Source organism: Rhineura floridana, chromosome 3 (assembly GCF_030035675.1).
Source record: "Rhineura floridana isolate rRhiFlo1 chromosome 3, rRhiFlo1.hap2, whole genome shotgun sequence".
Lineage (NCBI taxonomy): Eukaryota > Metazoa > Chordata > Lepidosauria > Squamata > Rhineuridae > Rhineura > Rhineura floridana.
This window is the reverse complement of record NC_084482.1, coordinates 58,524,993-58,544,353: the sequence shown is the minus strand read 5'-3', so window position 1 is coordinate 58,544,353 and position 19,361 is coordinate 58,524,993. Positions and strand designations below refer to the sequence as shown.

The 19,361-nt window shown below is 42.9% G+C and overlaps 1 protein-coding gene across 3 annotated transcripts in view; it reads left to right on the top strand.

Moving 5' to 3' along the window:
- The window catches only part of LOC133379905 (uncharacterized), a 32,251-nt gene extending 13,233 nt beyond the window's left edge, over window positions 1-19,018 (top strand). For 2 of the 3 annotated variants that reach the window (XM_061616064.1, XM_061616063.1), the window contains exons 3-5: window positions 10,539-10,637; window positions 11,771-11,935; window positions 16,929-19,018. In XM_061616064.1, coding sequence (XP_061472048.1) covers window positions 10,539-10,637; window positions 11,771-11,935; window positions 16,929-17,075 — 411 coding nt within the window. In that variant the 3' untranslated portion in view covers window positions 17,076-19,018. Of the gene's footprint in view, window positions 1-10,538; window positions 10,638-11,770; window positions 11,936-12,172; window positions 12,319-16,928 lie in introns of all 3 variants that reach the window. The other variant, XR_009761303.1, reaches the window with a different exon arrangement.
- Window positions 19,019-19,361: the final 343 nt, after the last annotated feature.

The window sequence follows — 19,361 nt, the reverse complement described above, 5'->3', positions numbered from 1 at the left end:
GAGAAATAGCATGTTTCTTTGTGTTATGGCTGGGATTGAAGGAACCACAGCACATGCCCAGCTCAACTTTTGCAGGGTATCTTTGCATGGCCCTGATCTCACAGTTGGTACAGAATGGCCTTGGATTTTTTTTTCTTTCTCTCTCCCGGCTGGAGAGCAACTCAAGGTCTATTTGCAGTTATCTCCTGCTGAGTTATAGTGTTGTGCACCAAGGGACTCCTTGGCTCCCACCTTCCTTCCCACTCTTTGTCTACCAACAAAGGCCTTTCACCTGAGCCTATTGCCAATTGGCAGCTTTTGAGCATGGCTTGCACTGTCAGTGGGTACATTATTGAATAGTAAGAACATGAGAAGGCAACACTTGGAGTGACGCATGTCACCAGGGCAATGATGGACTCCTCCTGTGCCTAAGAGAAGTGTGCCCCTCCCTGACTCTCCGGCACACTCTTTCAGGGCCAGGACTCCCTTCTTTTCTTTTCTTTTCTTTTTTTTTTTTGAAGGAACAGAGCACAGGAGGAAATGCTCCTGTAAGGCACTGGTAAAATACAGACAATGCCACTCTCAGTTGCCTGTATCCCAGCAACCAGCATTATATTTTGCACAGCTCGCAACTGAGGACAGCTAGGGAGAGAACATTTCCCCCTTGTTTTCTCTCTCTGTCTCTCTCTCACACACACATACACACAGACTCACTCACAAACTCTCTCCCTCTTATGCGCACGCACACACACAAACACATGTTTTTTCATGACTGCTGTTTGAGGAGCAGCTGGAATAAAGGTGGACAACTTCATGGCCTCCCTCTCTCTCTCTCTCTCCTCCCTCCGCTCATTAGACATTCAAACTTGGTTATCCCAGACCCAAACTTGGACAGCCTGCATAGACTTTTTTCAAGGTGCATAAGAACATAAGAAGAGCCCTTCTGGATCAGATCAAGGCCTATCTAGTCTAGCATTCTGTTTTCCACAGTGGCCAGCCAGTTACCTTTGGGAAGCCCACAAGCAGGGCATGAGCACAACAGCCCTCTCCCCACTCATGTTCCTTAGCAGCTGGTATTCAGAGGCATACCAGTTCCCCTGTAGCAGAGAACAAATCCCTTTGTTAATTTACATTGGTACTTCAATGTATCTAAATCCAAAGTTGCCCATTGCACATTATAAAGTGTAGTTTGGCCATGAGAAACTGTAAAGGTGGCCCACTTACTCTCCTGGACAGGAACAAATCAGAAGGGTTTTAAGCAATTCCTGGCTGATAGGATAGAATAGAATATGTTTATTGCACACGTCCGTAGACCATAGCAGAACAAAACATAATACCAAACATTAAAAATTTGCATACAAGGTCAAAAATCACAATTAAGATTGATACATAAAATATATGGATGGCCTTGAAATAAAAGAGCTTTACTTATAAAACATAGAATTGGTATGGTATGGTCTGCCTTCAAGTCGATCCCGACTTATGACGACCCCACGAATGGGTTTTCATGGTAAGTGGTATTCAGAGGGGGTTTACCATTGCCTTCCTTCGAGGCTGAGAGGCAGTGACTGGCCCAAGGTCATCCAGTGAGTTTCATGGCTGTGTGGGGATTCGAACCCTGGTCTCCCAGGTCATAGTCCAGCACCTTAACCACTGCACCACACTGGCTCTCATAGAATTGGTACTATGGCAAAAAATGAATAAGCAAATAAAATAACATTTAAAAATTATGTCAGAATGCATTCTGTATGCTCATATCTTTAGGTCTCCATGACACTTTACAGCAATAGAATCCAGGAACATTTCCCTACATCTGGCAGCGCTCACCACAAATGCAGCAACTCTTCAGATCACATACTGGTTTGTTGCTTGTAAGAGAGAGCCCAATTTCTTTTTCACATCCCAGTCCTTCATTTTCTTTTTTAAAAAGTCTCTAAATAACTTTATCTGATGGCCATGTATCACTGGCATTTGAGTGTGTAATGAGCCAGATTCTCCAGTACTGTTTCTCCCCAAACACACAATCTTATCTTGGGCTGGCCAATAGCAGGGATTCACTACTGGATGAATATTGGTGTAAATATAGCCACATAGCAAAAGCAGGACAAATCCAGAGTACCTGGGTCAAACCCTGATATTTGCCATTTCTGTCCAACTATTGAGTGAACTGTATCCAGAGCTGGTAGTCATCCACAATTCAGAGTAGAAACCAAGGATTCCACATTTCATTAAAAAAAAAGCTTCTGACCCTCATGATTGTGATATAAGTAGAGTCTACAAAAGATTTTAAGACTTTGTACCTTCATTACTACCTGTCCCTTTTTATTGTAGCCCTCCTCATTGTAACAGCAATAGCTTTGGATGTCTTCAGGTTGGTAGACAAGTGAGGCCTAGAAAAACCCTCTGTAAATTTAACACAGCCTCCACTCCATTCTTCCATGACTGCTAGACGTTTACTGCTAGGCTTCTGAAGATATCCAGTCTTCACTCAGAAATGCTGAATCTTTCTTTAAATCTTGTAATAAGTCCTGATCTTCTATGGTATCTTGCAAGTTTGGAGATATATAATTTGCTAAATGAAGTAACATGGTTAATCCAAATTGTGTAGAAAGCCTTTAGCAACGTGATGCCCTCCAGGTGTTTTTGACTGCAACTCCCATCAGACCTGCACCTGGCTAGGGCTGAAGGGAGTTGTAGTCCAAAACATTTGGAGGGCACCACAGTGGCAAAGATGGCCATAGAGTTATGATCTGAGAATTTGCAGTAGCTGAAATCTGTCTCATCCATGATTCAGCCAAGAGTACTGTGATAAGGGGTTTCCTCAGGGAAGCCTCTTCCCAAGAAGTTTTATATATCATATTACATCCCCAGGAGATTGGAAGGCAACCTCTGTTTTAATCAGGCAGATGAAAGAGGGCTATCACACTGTGAAACCAGGCCAGGATTTACCCAGTCATCATGGCTGATTTTGCACTATTTATTAAAACATCAATTCAAGTCATGTCAAGATGACATGTTTGGTGGAGTGGGTGGCTGTGGTTTCTCCTGTGGGGCTCCATGTTGCCCCATGTGGAGGACTTCCAGAATAGATCCCTTTTGTCTCCTGGGACTGTAAGCAAAGTCAGTACCCTTGTGGATTTGTGGCAGGACGCCATTTGAGTTGATAGATTCTTCAGCAGACCCAGTGGAAAAGCTTCTTAAAAGCTTATGGCATTTGTGCCTGCCTAGGAAAGTGATAATCTGTGGCTTCCAGCCATGTGGTGAGGGTGCAGGAAAGCATGCATGTGGTTAATCATATGGTTGCAACCTACAGTCAAACACTGGCTCATCCAGTCAAAGGCCCCACACTGTAAGCCTTTAAGCTGCCATATAGTTTCCGGTCATTTGAATCCATCTTGCATGGTCTGCATGCTGACATGGCCATGTAATTACTTTCCTGGGCTCCCAGAGCTGAGTTCTCACACTTGCCATACCACCACAAAGTGTGTTGGTGTTAACATGTGAGTATGCATTGAAACCTTTAGTCTACGGGTAGCAATGAAGCAATCATATAACTTTCACAGCACACATATACTTAGCATGAATCAGCTTTGCAGAGCTCAGGGCCATGTGAATCTATGCCGTGTGCCAAATTCTACAGAGGGAACACCTGGGTCTTCCTTGCGTGCGGTTCACCTTTCAAATCCCAGATTCAGATTTCAAAGCTTCAGAAAGCCAATCTTGTTATTATTTTTGCTAATGAAGGTATTAACTGGAAGACAGCAGAGACTCACAGTGCTATTGGTCTAGTACCTCTTATTTAGGTCATTCCACCTGTGGAAGCTTATCTCAAAGCAATGGATGTGTATACTCAGATACTTTACTGTAGGAAAAGAAAAGGGGGGGAAGGAAGGTGAAATGCAAAACTGCGAGTTTGACCCTTGGTTGTCATGCAAACACACAATCCACTTTTCAAAAGAATATGATTAGTTGCATTGGCCAGCATGTATAAATTACAGTTTGCTTCCTCTCAACATCCCTCTTTCCTCACTCTCCCGTAGCTCATCCAGAGATGTTAATCTTCACGAGAGGAAATGGATTAGGTCTGGAGACAGATCTGGGCCCGTTTAAGTGCCACATTTACTAATTATTTAAGTTTCCTTAGGCTGTCAAGATTAGTAGTGCTGTAGTATAATCAGTGGTGTTAACATCCTTTGAAGTGAGTCCATGTGTATTTTTGCTGTGATTCCATTCATCCTGTTCCTTCTCCCTTTGGACTTTTCTGTTCCATTTTTGCTGTTGGTTGTGATGGTTCCCTTTGCAGCTCTGCCTTCTGTGCCTCTTTAATAGGTGCTGACTTAGTAGTGACTCACGGAGTTCAAAGGGAATGGGGTTGGGAGCAAGAACTGAGATTATGTTCTGTACAGCAGTGTTCTTCAACTTTGGCTTCCCATATGTTGCTGGACTACAACTCCCATCATCCCTGACCATTGGCTAAGTTGTCTGAGGATGATGGGAGTTGTAGTCTAACAACATCTGGGGACCCAAGTTGAACACTGCTGTACATCCTTACTTTGGGGATAGGGGTATTGGCACCTCTGAGGACTTCTTGTACTCAGCACACTCCTCTCTAGGGGAACCAGCCTGTAGAGCTCAGGCACGGAGTGGTAAGTCTGGAAAGGAGCAGTCCTAGGAATTTCTATAGATGATTCACTCTTATCTACAACCAAGCTGCTTTGATCACTGCTATAGGCATGCTGTCATAATTCCATATGATATCAACCACAGCATGGAATGTGGTTTATATCATTTTACTACCGCCACCTACAAGAATAATTGCCTATGCAAATAATATTGTAGGCAGTCAGAAGCATTTTTGAGAATTGCCTATAGTTGTACAGTAGGGCCCTGCTTTACGGCACTTCGCTTTACAGCGATTCGCTAATGCGGTGGCTTTCAATTAGGGAAAGTCCCCGCATTGACTTCCGGGAAGGGTGACTTCGCTTGTGCCTGCTTTTGAGACGGGCTCCCGCCTCAGAAGAAGCTTATTCAGATATAAATCAGTCAGAACATTTTTTTTTTTGACTGATGAAATTTCTCCCGGGCAGGGAGAAACGTAGAGATCAACCTCAAAAGCCTGTTTTTGTTGGGAGGACTGGATTTCATTAATTTATGAGACAAGGTCCAGCCAGCAATGCCGGACGGACTTCCGAACAAGCTCTATCTGATTAATGCGATACGTGTATCTTTTCTTCAAAGAGAAAACGGACTAACAGGCAAGCACCCTTCTTTCTATTATTTTTTTTACTTGGTTTAAATTGTTGCAGCAAAAAGAGATTTGTCAAATGAATCAGCTTTAAAGAACTTCTGGGTGAGCTATAACTCTTCTCTGTTATTCACGAAATTAACAGCTTATCTCTGTTTCTATTGCAAAAAGCTGTCGTGGAAGTGCATTCTAAAGATATAAACAGAAGAGGGATTTCTATTCCGAGGAGAAAAAAATAAAAAATATGAACTTTGGAACATTATATTGTCTGGGACTATTCTCTTTTTGGTCTATTTTATTTTGACGAATCTGCTTCTTCACGACGCCACTAACTGTTTTGATGCTGGGAACTAAATTTGTTTTGTATTCTTGAACATAGAGAGATAAGGCAGGCCGCTCTGTTTATACTGTGATGTCATCAAGCCTGGAATATTAACCCAATTGTTGCTGAAATAAGAAGTGGTTCTTCTTTATTTTTGTTTTGTTTTGTTTTCATGGTTTTAAAAATGGCAATCAAGAAAGTGGCTGAGAATCTGGAAGTAATTATGTTTCAGAAAATAATGGATGAGATTGAGATAACGAAACAAACCCTGCGACAGGGCAGTAAGGAGCTGAAAATTGAACTGAGCAAAATGACGCAGGAGCTTAAAGAAATAGGGGATCCTGTGAGAGAGGAGAATGAGATCAGAGATGAGAAAAGAAAAAATAAAGGGAAGATACAAGCCCTGGAGATTGGAACAAATGTGGAATTGGAAAAAGATCTGGAGTTTATGGATATTAGAAATAAAATCTACTGTTTGGAATTTAATGTTATCTCTGAAGAAATTAATGAAGATATTAGAGATAAAGTTATCAATGGCTTGGATAATTTTCTGGACTGGAATGACGTGATGGAGCTTGATATAGAGAAAATCTATGGAATTAACTGCAGCCATGTGACAATGGAAAAACTCTCAAGAGATGAGCCAGTGCATTTTGTAAAAAAGAAGAACAGAGATATGACTTTACAACAATATTTCAGCAACTTATTCAGAATCGATGGCAAGAAAATATTTGGGATAGAGGAAATTCCCATCAGACTCTTATTATATGACTACGGCTATGACAGCAAGATTATTATGGAATACTGATAATGGAAGATTGGACACTGAAATTACTGGACAACAGGACTACTGAAGATGGAAGATGGAATTAATATGGATAATGGAATAATGGCTATTGAAATTATTGGACTTAACAGATTTGATGGGATGGATTAATCGATATGTTTATTTGGACTATGGTTATGACAATAAGATTATTATTATTATTAACGAGATGGATTAATCGACATGTTTATTTGGAGAAAAATTGATAGATATATTTCTTAAAGAATTGAAACCTCTCTTTGACTTTTTGTGGAAAGAATAAAGTAATGTTTATGAGATTTGATGATTAATTAAGATAACTACTGGAGGAAAGTGATTTTATAATATAATTTAAGAGACAGGATTGTTATGTATTGTAGACCTATAACTGATCTGAGACAAATGGAAAGTCAACATTTTATTTTTTTGTTTAATCATTTTTGTTTTGTTTTTTGTCTTTGAATGTTTTATGGTCTTGTTTTGTTTGTTTTATGGAAATTTGAATAAAAATTATTGTAAAAAAAAAAAAGGGAAAGTCCCCGCATTAAGGCGCTTGTTCCGTTTTTACGGTGGTTTTTTTCCGTCGCACGCCATTTTTATGTCATTTTCGTGCGACGCATCCCATTGTCAATGGGTTTCGCTTTATGGTGATTTCCGCTTTACGGCGGGGGTCTGGAACGGAACCCACCGTATGAGTGGGGCCTTACTGTAGTTACATACCCAAATAACCAAGGTGGCTCACACGTTTTTTAAAAAAAGTGCTAGACACATATATAGTGTGTTGGATTACATATTTTAGGATAGAGGCAGATAGGACATAGATTGGGATCTGCTAGTCAATTTCTGGGTGATTTGCAGTAGATTGACAATGGTTTTTGATCTCCAATTGTTGAAACAGCGGCAGCAAAAAGGCTGAAACAAAGAAAGCTTGGGAGAACACAAAGTGGTTTTTTTGTGTGTGTGTGAAGGGACAGTAAGTTCATTCTGGTACTGACAACAAGTTGGCTGAATATGTTCTCAGAAGCATGCTGTTCCTTAACTTTATCTCCTGTGAGCCACTACTTTGCACTTGTTTCTGGCTCATAGATCTCAAGATTCTAGTAAAAAGGAAGGTAGATACCATAAGCCAGCTCAGCCCTGCCTGAGAAGATGGAAACAATCTCTAGAGTAAATCAGTAGTCTTCAGCTTCTTCAGACCTGGGAGCCACCATTCATTTGGGGACCCCTTTCTTTTACCATATATTTGTATGGTGGTAGTGCTGCTGCTGCAGCAGCTGTTGTGACCCACCTTAGACCAGGCTACAACCTGGTAATGGGTCGCAACCCACAAGTTGAAGACCAATGGTGTAAGTGGTGTTGGGGTTCCTAAAACCAAAATGATAATTGGAAGGAAACCACAAAATGGCCTTTGGCATTTGTGTTCAGGTGTCAGGAAAGCAGCATAAAGGAGTTGCCTTTGAGCGTGTTGCCCAGACACTACACTTTTTTGTTGCTGCTGTTGTTGAGAGCTGTTCCGTGGACCAAGATTGATATCATTTTGTCATGCTAGTTATATACCAAGGTGAGCATAGCTGGGAAAGTCTAGCTTAACTGGAAGCTATTTGCTATAGAAAACTGTGCCCCAGCAAATGACTCAATGACAGCAGCTGTCAGAGCACAAAAAGCTCTGAGCGTCTGTTTTCAGAGATGAAACTTTTCAATTGATGCTTTGTCACATAAACACGCAGAGGCTTGAAGTAATAATGGTTTGCAGATGCCTCAGTCGTATGAAACAGGCATGGTTCATAAAGGCAGCTCATAACTATTTGAAATAGATAATAAAAACTAAATAAACATGGGCCTCTGCTCTGGACAGGATGGTTCCCCATAAACACTACACCCCTGCTCCTAAGAGGAGGCAGAGTTCTCTTGTTTATGCCCTTGAGCCAGTGCTTAGCTTTGACGTAGGCCAGGAATGGAGAGCGTGGGGCCCTCCCAATTTTTTTATTATTATTATTATTATAAATTTTTATTTGCAAATTTAACAACAAAAGGAAAGAAACAGAAAACAAAGAAAAAATAAGATAGAAAATAAGATACAAAAATTAAAGAATATATATATGAATACTACTAATAATAACAATAAACCATTGTTTATTGTTTTTGTTAGTGGCCCTCAAGGTGTTGTTGAACTCCAGCTCCCGTTGGTCCCAGCCAGCATAGCCAATGGTCAGGGATCGCGGGAGCTGTAATCCCACAACGTCTGGAGGGCCACAGGTTCCCCATGCCTGACGTAGGCAAAATTGTGTGGTGTAGTTCTCTGCAACCATATGAAATAGTTTGAAACTATCTTTGCATCACACTGTGTTTATTTGATAACATTTATAACCTGCTTTCCTTTAAACAGCTGAAGGCAGTGTAGATTGATCTCTGCCATCACTCCTCCCCTCAATTCTGTGGTCAAAAACAACTCTGTGTGATAGGCTAAGAAATAGTGACTGTGCAAGGTCACCCAGTGAGCTCTGTGGCTGAGTGAGGATTTGAGCTGAGGTCTCCTCAGTCCTAGTCTGACGCTTTAAGTAGGGTGTTAACTCTCGGGGAAAGGGGAGACGCCCAGGCTAAGGTGCTAATGCCATCAGCTCCTGAAATAGGCCTGTACCATTTGTTTGTGTTATTATTTTAAAATTGTAAACTGCCTTGGGGGCTTGACTGAAAGGCAGCATATCAGTGCAATAAATAAAAAACAAACATGTATCCTGGTCCCTGCTTGCAGGCTTGTGACTTGAGAGGCTTAGGCAAGTAAGCTGCTATTTTTGCACACTCTTATCTATTACAGTTCCAATAGCTCAGTTATTGAAAGAGAAGGCGGGGACGGGGGAAATGGTTGGAAGCTCTCCTATAAAAACATACCTCCAGCACTGGCCAGATGAAAGAGATGTAAAGACAGAACTGCATGCAAGAAAAACCACAGGGCTGTCTGTCACTGAAAATAGCAGGCCCCCTGTCAAGTTTTCTCCTCTGTAATGTATAGCTCAATTTACCTCATGTTCTGAGCCATTATTCTGCGTGTTTCCTAATTCCTGCCTGACCCACAGCATTGAATGCTGCTGGCGGGGTTCGGAAAGTGTTCATGGTTATAGCATCAAGACATAAAGTAACTAGAACTACAGGTTATGAGGAAAAGAGAGAACCCAGTATTTTATTTGATTGATTGATTTGACTTCATTTATGAGTCGCTTCCCACACAATCTCTTGAAGTGATCTCACAGTAAAAATGCCAAAACTAAGCAATGAAAAACAATTCCATACGTAAAACCAGTTTAAAACAATTCCATATGTAAAAACAATTTCAGATAAAGTACAGACCTCCACTTAAAAGGCTTGTTGAAAAGGGAAGATCGTCAGCAGGCACCAAAAAGACAGCAGAGATGGTGCCTGTCTGATATGTAGGTACGTGCCACCACATAAAAGACCAGATTTCTACATTCTGCAGAATTCCTGATGAGATGGTGTCTGCAAAAGGCCCTCTCCTGCAGAATGCAGTGATTGATTTGGGATGTAAGGGGTGAAATGATCTTTTAGGTACCTTAGGGGGCTGTCTTTTTTTTGCAAAAGCAGCGTGAGTGCATGTTTTGTCACATGTCATTCCACTCTGTAGAGGGGGGGGTACAGAGTGTTATTAAGCAACTGGTTGGTTAAATATGACCAAATTTTCTGGGAGGATAATAACATCTCATTTCCAGGTGAGTCATTGCTGTTGTATGTATGACCATTTAGCCAGCATTTTTAATACCCCTGGACATTTTAGTGACATTCTTGGAGGGGTTCCCATAAATTAGGGGTGGGGAACTTTTTCTAGCCCAAGGGTCATGTAACTTCATGAGCAACCTTCAAGGGCCATATGCCAGTGCTGGACAGGGCCAGATGCAAACGTGGGTGAAGCAATGAATGTGACTCTTCACTTTGTACAGTAGGCTACATTCTAGCAACACAAAATCCAGAGGTGGTTGCACAGACGCACATCTCTGCATCCTTACTGCCTCCATGCAAAGGATAAGGTAGCATTAATGTTTCTAGTGGGCAGCTTATTCCTTTTGATCTGTGCAATAGGCTGCATTGTCAACTTGCTGCACATCATCTGGAGATGCCAAGAGGAAAGTTCAGGTTGTATTTTCGTTTTCTTTCCCCCCTCTCTTCATCTCACACAGGATCGTCCTCCTCCGTACTTCAGCAGCAACCAGCGTCTGGTGGGACCTCAGTCTGGAACACAGCGCCTGGAGAGTGTTGCTGAAAATCCTGCCGTACAGGTGAGGGGAGATTTTTTTCTAAATTGGGGGGAATCATCTGTGAAACATGTGTGGGAAGGGCCTCGGTTTGGGAGGCCAGGTAAGCTCAAGGGAGGAAGCTGGAACTGCTGCTGATCACTGGCTTGCCCTTTCTGGACAAGAGGATGGATAAATGAAGAGGTGGAACCAGGGAAGAGGAGCAAGTAGATCCAGGGGTCTGTTCATTGTGGGCCCCCGAGCATGAGGCATGAGCCTCAACAGGTGCCCATCTATGGCATCACTTGATGCCACCTCCTGTGCCTATGTGTTGAACAAGCATTGTATTCACCGTTCCAGGGAGAGGCTTCCACAGATGCAGCATTTTTACACTATGCCTCTTAGGCCTGTGCATGTATGCAAATAATACATTTCAACATCCATAGAGGAAAGCATTCAGAATAGCACACCATATGCAAAAACTGGCATGTGAATTCCTAAATTCCCATAAAGTGGGAGTATGACAGATGTGTTTGCAAACAGGCCTACTGTACAGGTACACTTCTTAAGAAGTCCGCGGCAGCTTTCTGTTACGTATATTTTCAGTGGCAAATCTAGGTTTGAATTGCATAAAATGTAAGGACACCCAATTGCTCAGACACACCTGATTGCTTAGAGTAAATCTCAGGATTCCTCACACAGACCATAGAGAAGCTTGGAAGACTGGACTTTTTTATGTTTCTTGCAGACAACAGCAGTCTTGTTGCTGGAAACCAAGATACTAAATGGTAGGCCTTTGCAGGCTACGTTGAATGCTTGCACATAATATTTAGGCTAATTTTGTGGACTGGGGTGGCTTATGGCAGGACCCTCCAGATGTTGTTGGACTCCATTACCCATATTGCCCATGCTGGATGGGACCAATATGAGTTGGAGTCCAACAGCATCTGGAGGGCTGTAGGTTCCTTATCCCTTACATATGAGCACAGTTTGAAAGGGAGAAGGCAAGCTTAACCTTGGCTCTGTTTGGAGCAAAGTATTTTCATGTAAGTGCTATAAACCCTCCTGTTCGGTGTGGGTGCATGCCTGCTGTGGCTATACTAAATGCAGCCAAAAATATTGTTTCTAGTAAACTTAGTGAGCAAAGCAAAATGATCTTTGTTCCTTTGTGTGTTTAGGGAGACGAACTATTCTGCGTTGGACCCCCCAGCAGTTATCAACTCCCACCATGGGAACAGCCACGCCTCCCAAGCTATGAGAGCGTCCGGAAGAAGGATCGCCAGCGGGAGATCCACCAGATGATTGCTGAAAGGTTTGGCTTGTGGGCGGAGATCTCCCAGGAGGTAAGTAATCTATGGCAAAAACTCCACCTTCCTGCTATCTAAGTGTATATAGAATTGTCCCATTTACGGGGTTCTAGTTATAAAGCTTAATCTAACACTCCTCATTGCAACCCAGCTCTATCTTTTCAATGGCTTTTTTTTAATCTTGGAGGAAGAAACAGAGTGTTCCAGGAGACTCCAGTGCTAAGCCACTTGTTTACATTCCTTCTGGTTAATGATTCATTCTGTATCTTTTAGGAAAAAGCGTTTCTATCTTCCACAAGGAGCCAAAACAGCTGTGATGGCAGCCGTGGATAAAGTGTTTGCTGGTGTAAATGTTCCACGTAATCTTTGCCATGCCCCTAATGTGCAAACCCTCCATGTGCATGAGGCCAGCTCAGAAGGTACATGGTGCCACAGAGGTGTTCATATGCAGATTAGATGCTTCCCTATGCAAGCCATTTATCTATGGCTGCTGTCACATCTGTTGACAGGCATCAGGGCACACAGCAATTCTGCCAGGATGAGTGTATGTGGATATTTATTTATATAAGAAAATGTATAAACCACCAACTCATTGTTTTTAAAAAATCATGTACAATAAAATTAAAAATATCTGAAAGAGTTTCAGCTTTTTTAAAAAACAAAACCCTGCCCTTACTTGTTGCCAGTTCTCCAAGCGTATTAAGGCTGCAAGCAAAAGTATACTTGGTTGAAAGTAAGCCACATTGACCCACATTGAATTTAAGAAGCTATTTTATGTTTGAATCAAACCAGCTGATCCATTATTATCTACTCTGTCTGACAGCAGAGGGTCTCAAACAGAGACCACTCCCACCCTGCTTCCTGAGATCCTCCATTTTAATTACCCACAATGCCCCAATATAGTACTCTTCAGAAGCATTGTGGGAAATTAAAATGGAAGCTAAACCCAAGAACCTGGTACTGTTGGAGCTCTTCTGTTGCTACCTGCTGCTGTCAGATAGGCCTGCCAGGGCTCACTGCCAGAGGAGGGTCGCCTGAGGGCCTTTTCCCTAGGGTTCCTTTATACCTTGAGCTAGCCCTGTAGTCCCGGGGTGGGAAACCACAAACCTTGGAGCCAAATGTGGCCCTCCAAACCTCTCTATCTAGCCCTCAAGATTCTCCCCAGGCCACGCCTCTCAGTGACCCTGCTTTGAATCCTCTTTGAGAGGTTTTTGCCTGGCTGGCATGTGTCCTTCAGTTCTGACAATGCCTCTTGCTTGCTTGGATGGAGGATAAGGAGTGGTGTGTGAGTGGTTGCAGAAACTTGCCTACTGTACAAAGGTGAATTTTACATCCATTGCTCTGCCCACTTTTGCCTCTGGCTCCACCCACCATCGGCATGTGGCCTCCAGAAGATTGCCCAGAAGGCAGTGTGGCCCCCAGGCTGAAAAAGGTTCTCTGCCCCGCTATAGTCAGGCAGTAGTGTTAGGTGGTATGATGGAGGAGGCATCAGTGTCTGTACACTCCTCTGGCAGTTGTCTTTGCTCACAAGTTTTGTGGGTGTTTTGTAGAGCTTCACATTTCTGCAAAACTTGTTTGACCAAAGATGATGATGAGGCAAAATAAGTCAGTGCTAACACCATGGGAAACCCTGGCGGTTCTTAACAATTGCAGCCACAGCTTAAGCAGTTTAAAACCTGTTTCAAAGAAATTTAAATTTGAGGTAAAGAGAGTGCAGTAGTTTAAAAAGGCAAAATAATTTTGCTTGGTGATGTTCCCGTCAAATGGCAATGATACCAGGATACTTAGTGCATGTGAAGGAGCATTGGCTCTTCTAAGGCTGCAATTCTTTACAAACGTACCTGGGACTCAGTGGGACTTACTTCAGAGTAGACATGTATAAGACTGTTGTGTTCAGTCTGTTTGGGATGACAATCTGAAAAAACTTCCAGATATTTTAAATTTTGCTCTTGGTTCTTCTAATGGCCTTGACCCTTGCAACTTGTATATCAAAGGAGTAATAACATTAGTCAGCACTCCAGCACTACTTACAATTTTATACTGCATATTTAACGTGCTTTCTGCAGATAGGTGAGCCTTCGTGAGAGCCCATGGTCTAGATAAGGGGAGGCCCAGAGCAGATAGGCAAGAGTACGTGTTGGAATAAACGTTGCACGTTGAGCTTACTTCTGGCTTCAGATCTTTGTACTCTAACTACACATCTGGCCTCGCACAATATTCCTATCAGCTCCTGTATTGTTCCTCCACCCCATTTCTTCCCTATCTCATTCTGAGATTCTCTCCCCTCCCCCCCCGCCTCTGAACAATGAGAGATGGGTATAAAAGGGAGAGTTTGACTTTTGAGTCTTGTGGAATGCTCAGGATCTGATAGTTCACCAAGGAAGACAAGCTATAAGCCCCTAGATTAGGGACAGGCTACTGGGACAGAGAAATAGGTTCCTTCAATAAAGGCGCAGAAAGGAATTTCTGATAGACTGGACATCTTTATGTTGCCAAAACAACACCTGGCCCAGACTAGGGTAGGGTAGCCAATACATATTTTGAGCTGTGTGTATTTTGTATACAGAGAGACAGACAGATAACCCACCAACTTGCCATTTGCTTATCCAACCAAAAAAAACCGACATAACCTAGCACAGGGCCAGTTTTGACTGCATGAGAAAGCGAGCGAATGCACCTTTTCTCTTTAATTTAATTGCTGGCATTATCTTACTAAACCTTTGACCTCTGGTCTTAGTGCAAAGGTACATAGAAGGTAGATCATAATCTGCTGGTAGATCTCTAGCTTATTTGGAGTCCAGCTCACTGTTTAATATGTGGTTCCAGCACTTGGCTTGGCAGAGTTTTTTTTTTTAAATACCCCAGAGTAGATCTCACAAGCCTGCCCATCTACCTTATTCTCTCTTGTGTCTGTGGTCTCTTGTTTTATGAGTTAATCTTTTAATGAGTTGCCTGTAGCACATCAGTGCAAGGATAACCAAATGGTAAAGAGAGCAGGGCTTTTGTGTGTTTTTTATAGTGCACAGAAGATGAAGTTTTGGAACAAATCACTTTTCTCACACTGTCAATACTCCTATCTCCTGTCTCATTCTGCGAAAAAGTACAGGAGTCCTGTTCCCCCTTACTATTTGGTAGTCTTACTTGGGGCAGGCGTTTGGTGCAGCTGATGGCAATAGTCTCTCTTTCTATGACCTTTAAAGTCCCTTGCAGCCCAATAACTCTCTGATTAATCAGATGACTTCAAGAAAAACGGGCAAAAGTTTGTAATGGAAGTTGCATAAGTTTTGCTGTTCAGCCACAAAACATCATCACAAAATCACAAGATGTGGTTAAAACTAGGCCTGCAAAGTGAAAACCAGCCTTCTCCAACCAGATGTTTTCTGTCTTCCAGATGTTTTGGACTACAACTCCCATCAGCCCCAGCCAGCCATGTGAACGCTTGTTTAAGCAATTAATTTATGAAATTAAGAGGTATCCCTAGTTAAATAGGAAGCATGTTTTTTCCTAAAAAAATTATCTTCTTACGAGTACTTATAAAAACCACAGGTGCCAAGCACCATCTTTTAAGACATATTTGCCCTTTTCTTGTCTCTTCCAAGATAAGGTCTGCTATGGCACACAGTTGCATCTTCCAAGAACAAAGTATGATTCTAGCTTTAAAACTATCATTTTTACTCATTCAATCCTTTGCCCACTTGCCTGAGAGTCAACCTCAATTAAATCAATGGGACTTACTTCTGGGTAGACATGTCTAGGATTGTGCTATTTAATATAATTAAATGATTTTATTTAATTAATTAATTAAATTATTGATTGACTAATAGCAGAATCCTGTACTCAGAAGTAAGGCCCAGAGTTTAATGGGGCATACTCTCAGGAAAGACAGTACAGAATTGCAGCCTTAAACACATGGAATTAAAAAATGAAATGACAGCCCCGGTTAACAAAAATAGTTAAAAAAAATAAAAATAAAAATATTTTATCTCCCCTCCCTGGCTTCTTTTACTTCCTTAAATTAAGTATAGGTGCAAAGTGTGAAGAGTCTCACAGCAGGCTAATGTTCTCATGTAGAGTGTCCTTTTCTGGGAAGGTGACTGATTGTTTAGAGCCTGGATGGAAGCAACTTTAACCAACACAAATGCCTTCACATGTTAATCTGCCAGTTATCCGGAGTAAGAGCAAACCCAAACCAATGAAACTAGACAAATGCCCATTAAGAGTTGCTGCACTGCTGTGAATCAAATCAGTGACTGTTCTGGATTGAGGAATCTCAGCAGAAATCCAAGTTTTTAAAAAAGAAGTGCCAATGTGATAATGAGAATTGCTGACAGCCATCTACATCCGTGGTCTCTAGGATGTTTGGAGAGTGGGAGGAAACTGAAAGAAGAATAACTTGAGGCAGCCCCAGAGTGCCAGATGGACTGAATAGGATATGAGAGGACCTATTTCCCCCCCTAATTTTCTAATTGCTTTGTCACTTGGGAATTAGATAGGAAGACCGCTATAACCCTTGCTCTGAGTGGGATTAGGATCTGGGAGACCCAAATTCAGATCCCCACTCAGCAGTGAAGTTCACTGGGGACCTTGGGCCAGTCCTTGTCTCTCAGCCTAACCTACCCCACAGGGTTGTTGTGAGGATAAAATGGTGAAGGGGAGAACCATGTGCCCTACTTTGATCTCCTTGGAGGAAAGGTGGGCTATAAATGTAATAATAATGACACAACTTTAGCTGGCACGCACAGTGGAGGATTGGGAGCGAACCAGCTCACCTTAGCCCTCTCTAGCATATCTGCCTAACATGCAGCCACTCATTGCACATCGCGTGAGCATAAAGGCCTGTGTGCATGGAGCCGAAGCTGACCAGCCCATGGACATCTGGCAGGGTGTGTGTGTGGTGAAGGCTGTTGGGTGAAGCTGGCAGGATACTAATCCTCACCATGGATTAAATCAAAAATTTGCCTAGGGCAAGGCAGGTGGGGTCATTCATGGTTCATTTGGAGGCATAACAAGCTCCTTCTTCTTTTTACAGTTACCACCACCCTACGAGCAGGCCCTGAGGTATCCTGCAACCTTATCAGGAACTGGAGCGGGTTCAGAGTTGTCAGCTGGACGGAGCTTGCCGGACATGCTCCAAGCTTCGCCCACTTATCATACTCAAAGAAACACGTCGGTTTAGACTGGACATCGGTCCCACCCTGCCTCATCCCTTCTCTGTAACAGCAGAGTTTGGGCCGTGGCTTTCAATTTCCACAGCACAGTTTGCCCACCCTTTCGTGATGCAACAGGAGCTGAATGAAACTCTCCAGAGTCGGCACAAAGCCAGCCAAATCCCCTATTCCCCCCCCTTTGTTTTTACTAGTATTACAGTATTGAGATGGATCCTGGAAGTTCTCCAGCTCTGGAACTGAGCCTAAGGACAACTTGACAATGGCATAAATTGCTTGGAAAAGCTTATAGTCTCTTATTTTTAAACCCCCCCCCAAAGTCTGTAGGAACTTCCATCAGGGCATCAGGGAGAGCCTAGATGCAGGGAATCCTCTCATGCAGCATAGAGGGTACAGGCTGTTACCTCAGGGGTACCTTCTTGCCCTAGGAATCAAAAAGCCAAGTAGAGACCCTACAGGGATTTCATTCTGCAGGGTCAAACCCAAAGCCCACCAGGCACTCCCCTTGCCATTTTGAAGAGACATCAACACTTCCTACTCAAAGAGCACCCTTGGAGGAAGCCCTGATGGCTGTTACATTTGAAAAAAATAATCTCCATGGGAGCTGCCAAACTCACAAAAGTATTCTCAGAAGGAGGTGGTTTCTTTTGTCTCTGGTCATCTTATTGTCACTGATCGGGGATGGTGGCTTCAAGTGACAGAATGAATGTATTTTGCCCTCTGGCTGTTTCCATCAACCTGCCCCTGCCTGCTCCTTGGACAAATTCCACTGGGATTGCTATCTTTTTTTAAGGCTGCAGGGCAGCTTTATGAGTCCAAAGAAAATAAAAGGTTCAGCAAAGGGCAGGATCTGGAGCTCCTGCAGCGAATTCCTTCCACTCTTGGGAGTCCAAAACAGCACAAGGTTTAGGGCCAAGCCATATAACTGAGAAAGGGTTAAGTGCGGAGACGAGGAGTCTTCCCGCAGGAGGGAAGAAGGTGGTGATAACTGGTAGCTATCTATCGCTCCCATCATTGTTTACTCCCCTTGATTGTCAGTTGGAGCTCAGACAATTTTGATAAGCTTTAACACTGACTTTTGTTATTTGGTTGTGGCGGGGATTTTTTTGTACGTGACAAAGAAGCTTTAAAATGTTCCTAATGCCATTGTTAAAACTAAAACAATTCTGATCCAAAAAAATGTTTGGGGCCTGCTCTCCCAGTACAACAGTGTAAGCATACTGAAATGCTTTTTTGAGGTAGTTGGCCATATTCCTTTCAGTGGAATTGACAAGGGCAGCAGTGACTCTGTTTCATCCAGATTTCAACCTATAGTTAAAGCTGGGGGAAGACACAACGCTAAATGTGCGAGAGAAACAGCCCTTGAGAAGCATTCTCTCCACTACTGCATCACATTCCCTTCTTCCCTCAACTAGTTTGTTAACCACTGTTAGCTAAGCAGGGTTTACCTTAAACCAGCATCTGACTAGTTTCAGATTCTGTTTTAAGGGATTGGCTTTAACTAAGGCTAACAAACTGCTGAACTGTGGTTAAAAGAAAAGGAAATGGTTACAGGAGGGCCCCGCTTACCAGTGCTTCGCTTCCCGGCGTTCCACTAATGCAGCGGCTTTCATTCCCCGTTTTAAAGCCACTATTGCGCTTTTGCGGCATTTTCACGTGACACGCCCCATTATACTCGATGGGGTTCCGCTTTACAGTGATTTAAGCTTTACGGCAATTTAAGATTTACGGCAGGGGTCCGGAACGGAACCTGCTGTATAAGCGGGGCCTGCCTGTACAGGCAGGGAATGCATATCACCATGGTTGGTCTTGTTTCTTAACGGCATTCAAGGAGCCCCTTACATGAAGTTTGCTTTGAGACCAGCTTTTAAAGAAAGAAAGAATACAGGCGGGCCCCGCTTATATGGCAGGTTCTGTTCCGGACCCCCGCCGTAAAGCAGAAATCGCCATAAAGCGGAACCCCATTGAATATAATGGGGCGTGTCGTGTGAAAATGCCACAAAATCAGCTTTAAAACGGGAAATGAAAGCCGCCGCATTAGCAGAACGCCGGAAAGCGAAGCGCCAGTAAGCAGGGCCCTACTGTAGTTTCTGGAATGCATCAAGCACTTCTTGATGTTTTTCTCTCTCGTGTGTTTGTGGTACCTTAGGCCAAGGATAGGGAAACTGGCCCTTCAGATGTTATTGGGACTGACTCCCATTAGCCATAGCCAGAATGGCCAATGATCAGGGATGATGGGAGGTGGGCCACTGGTTCCCCACCCCTTCCATAGAGAAACAAACATGCATCTGCTGAGA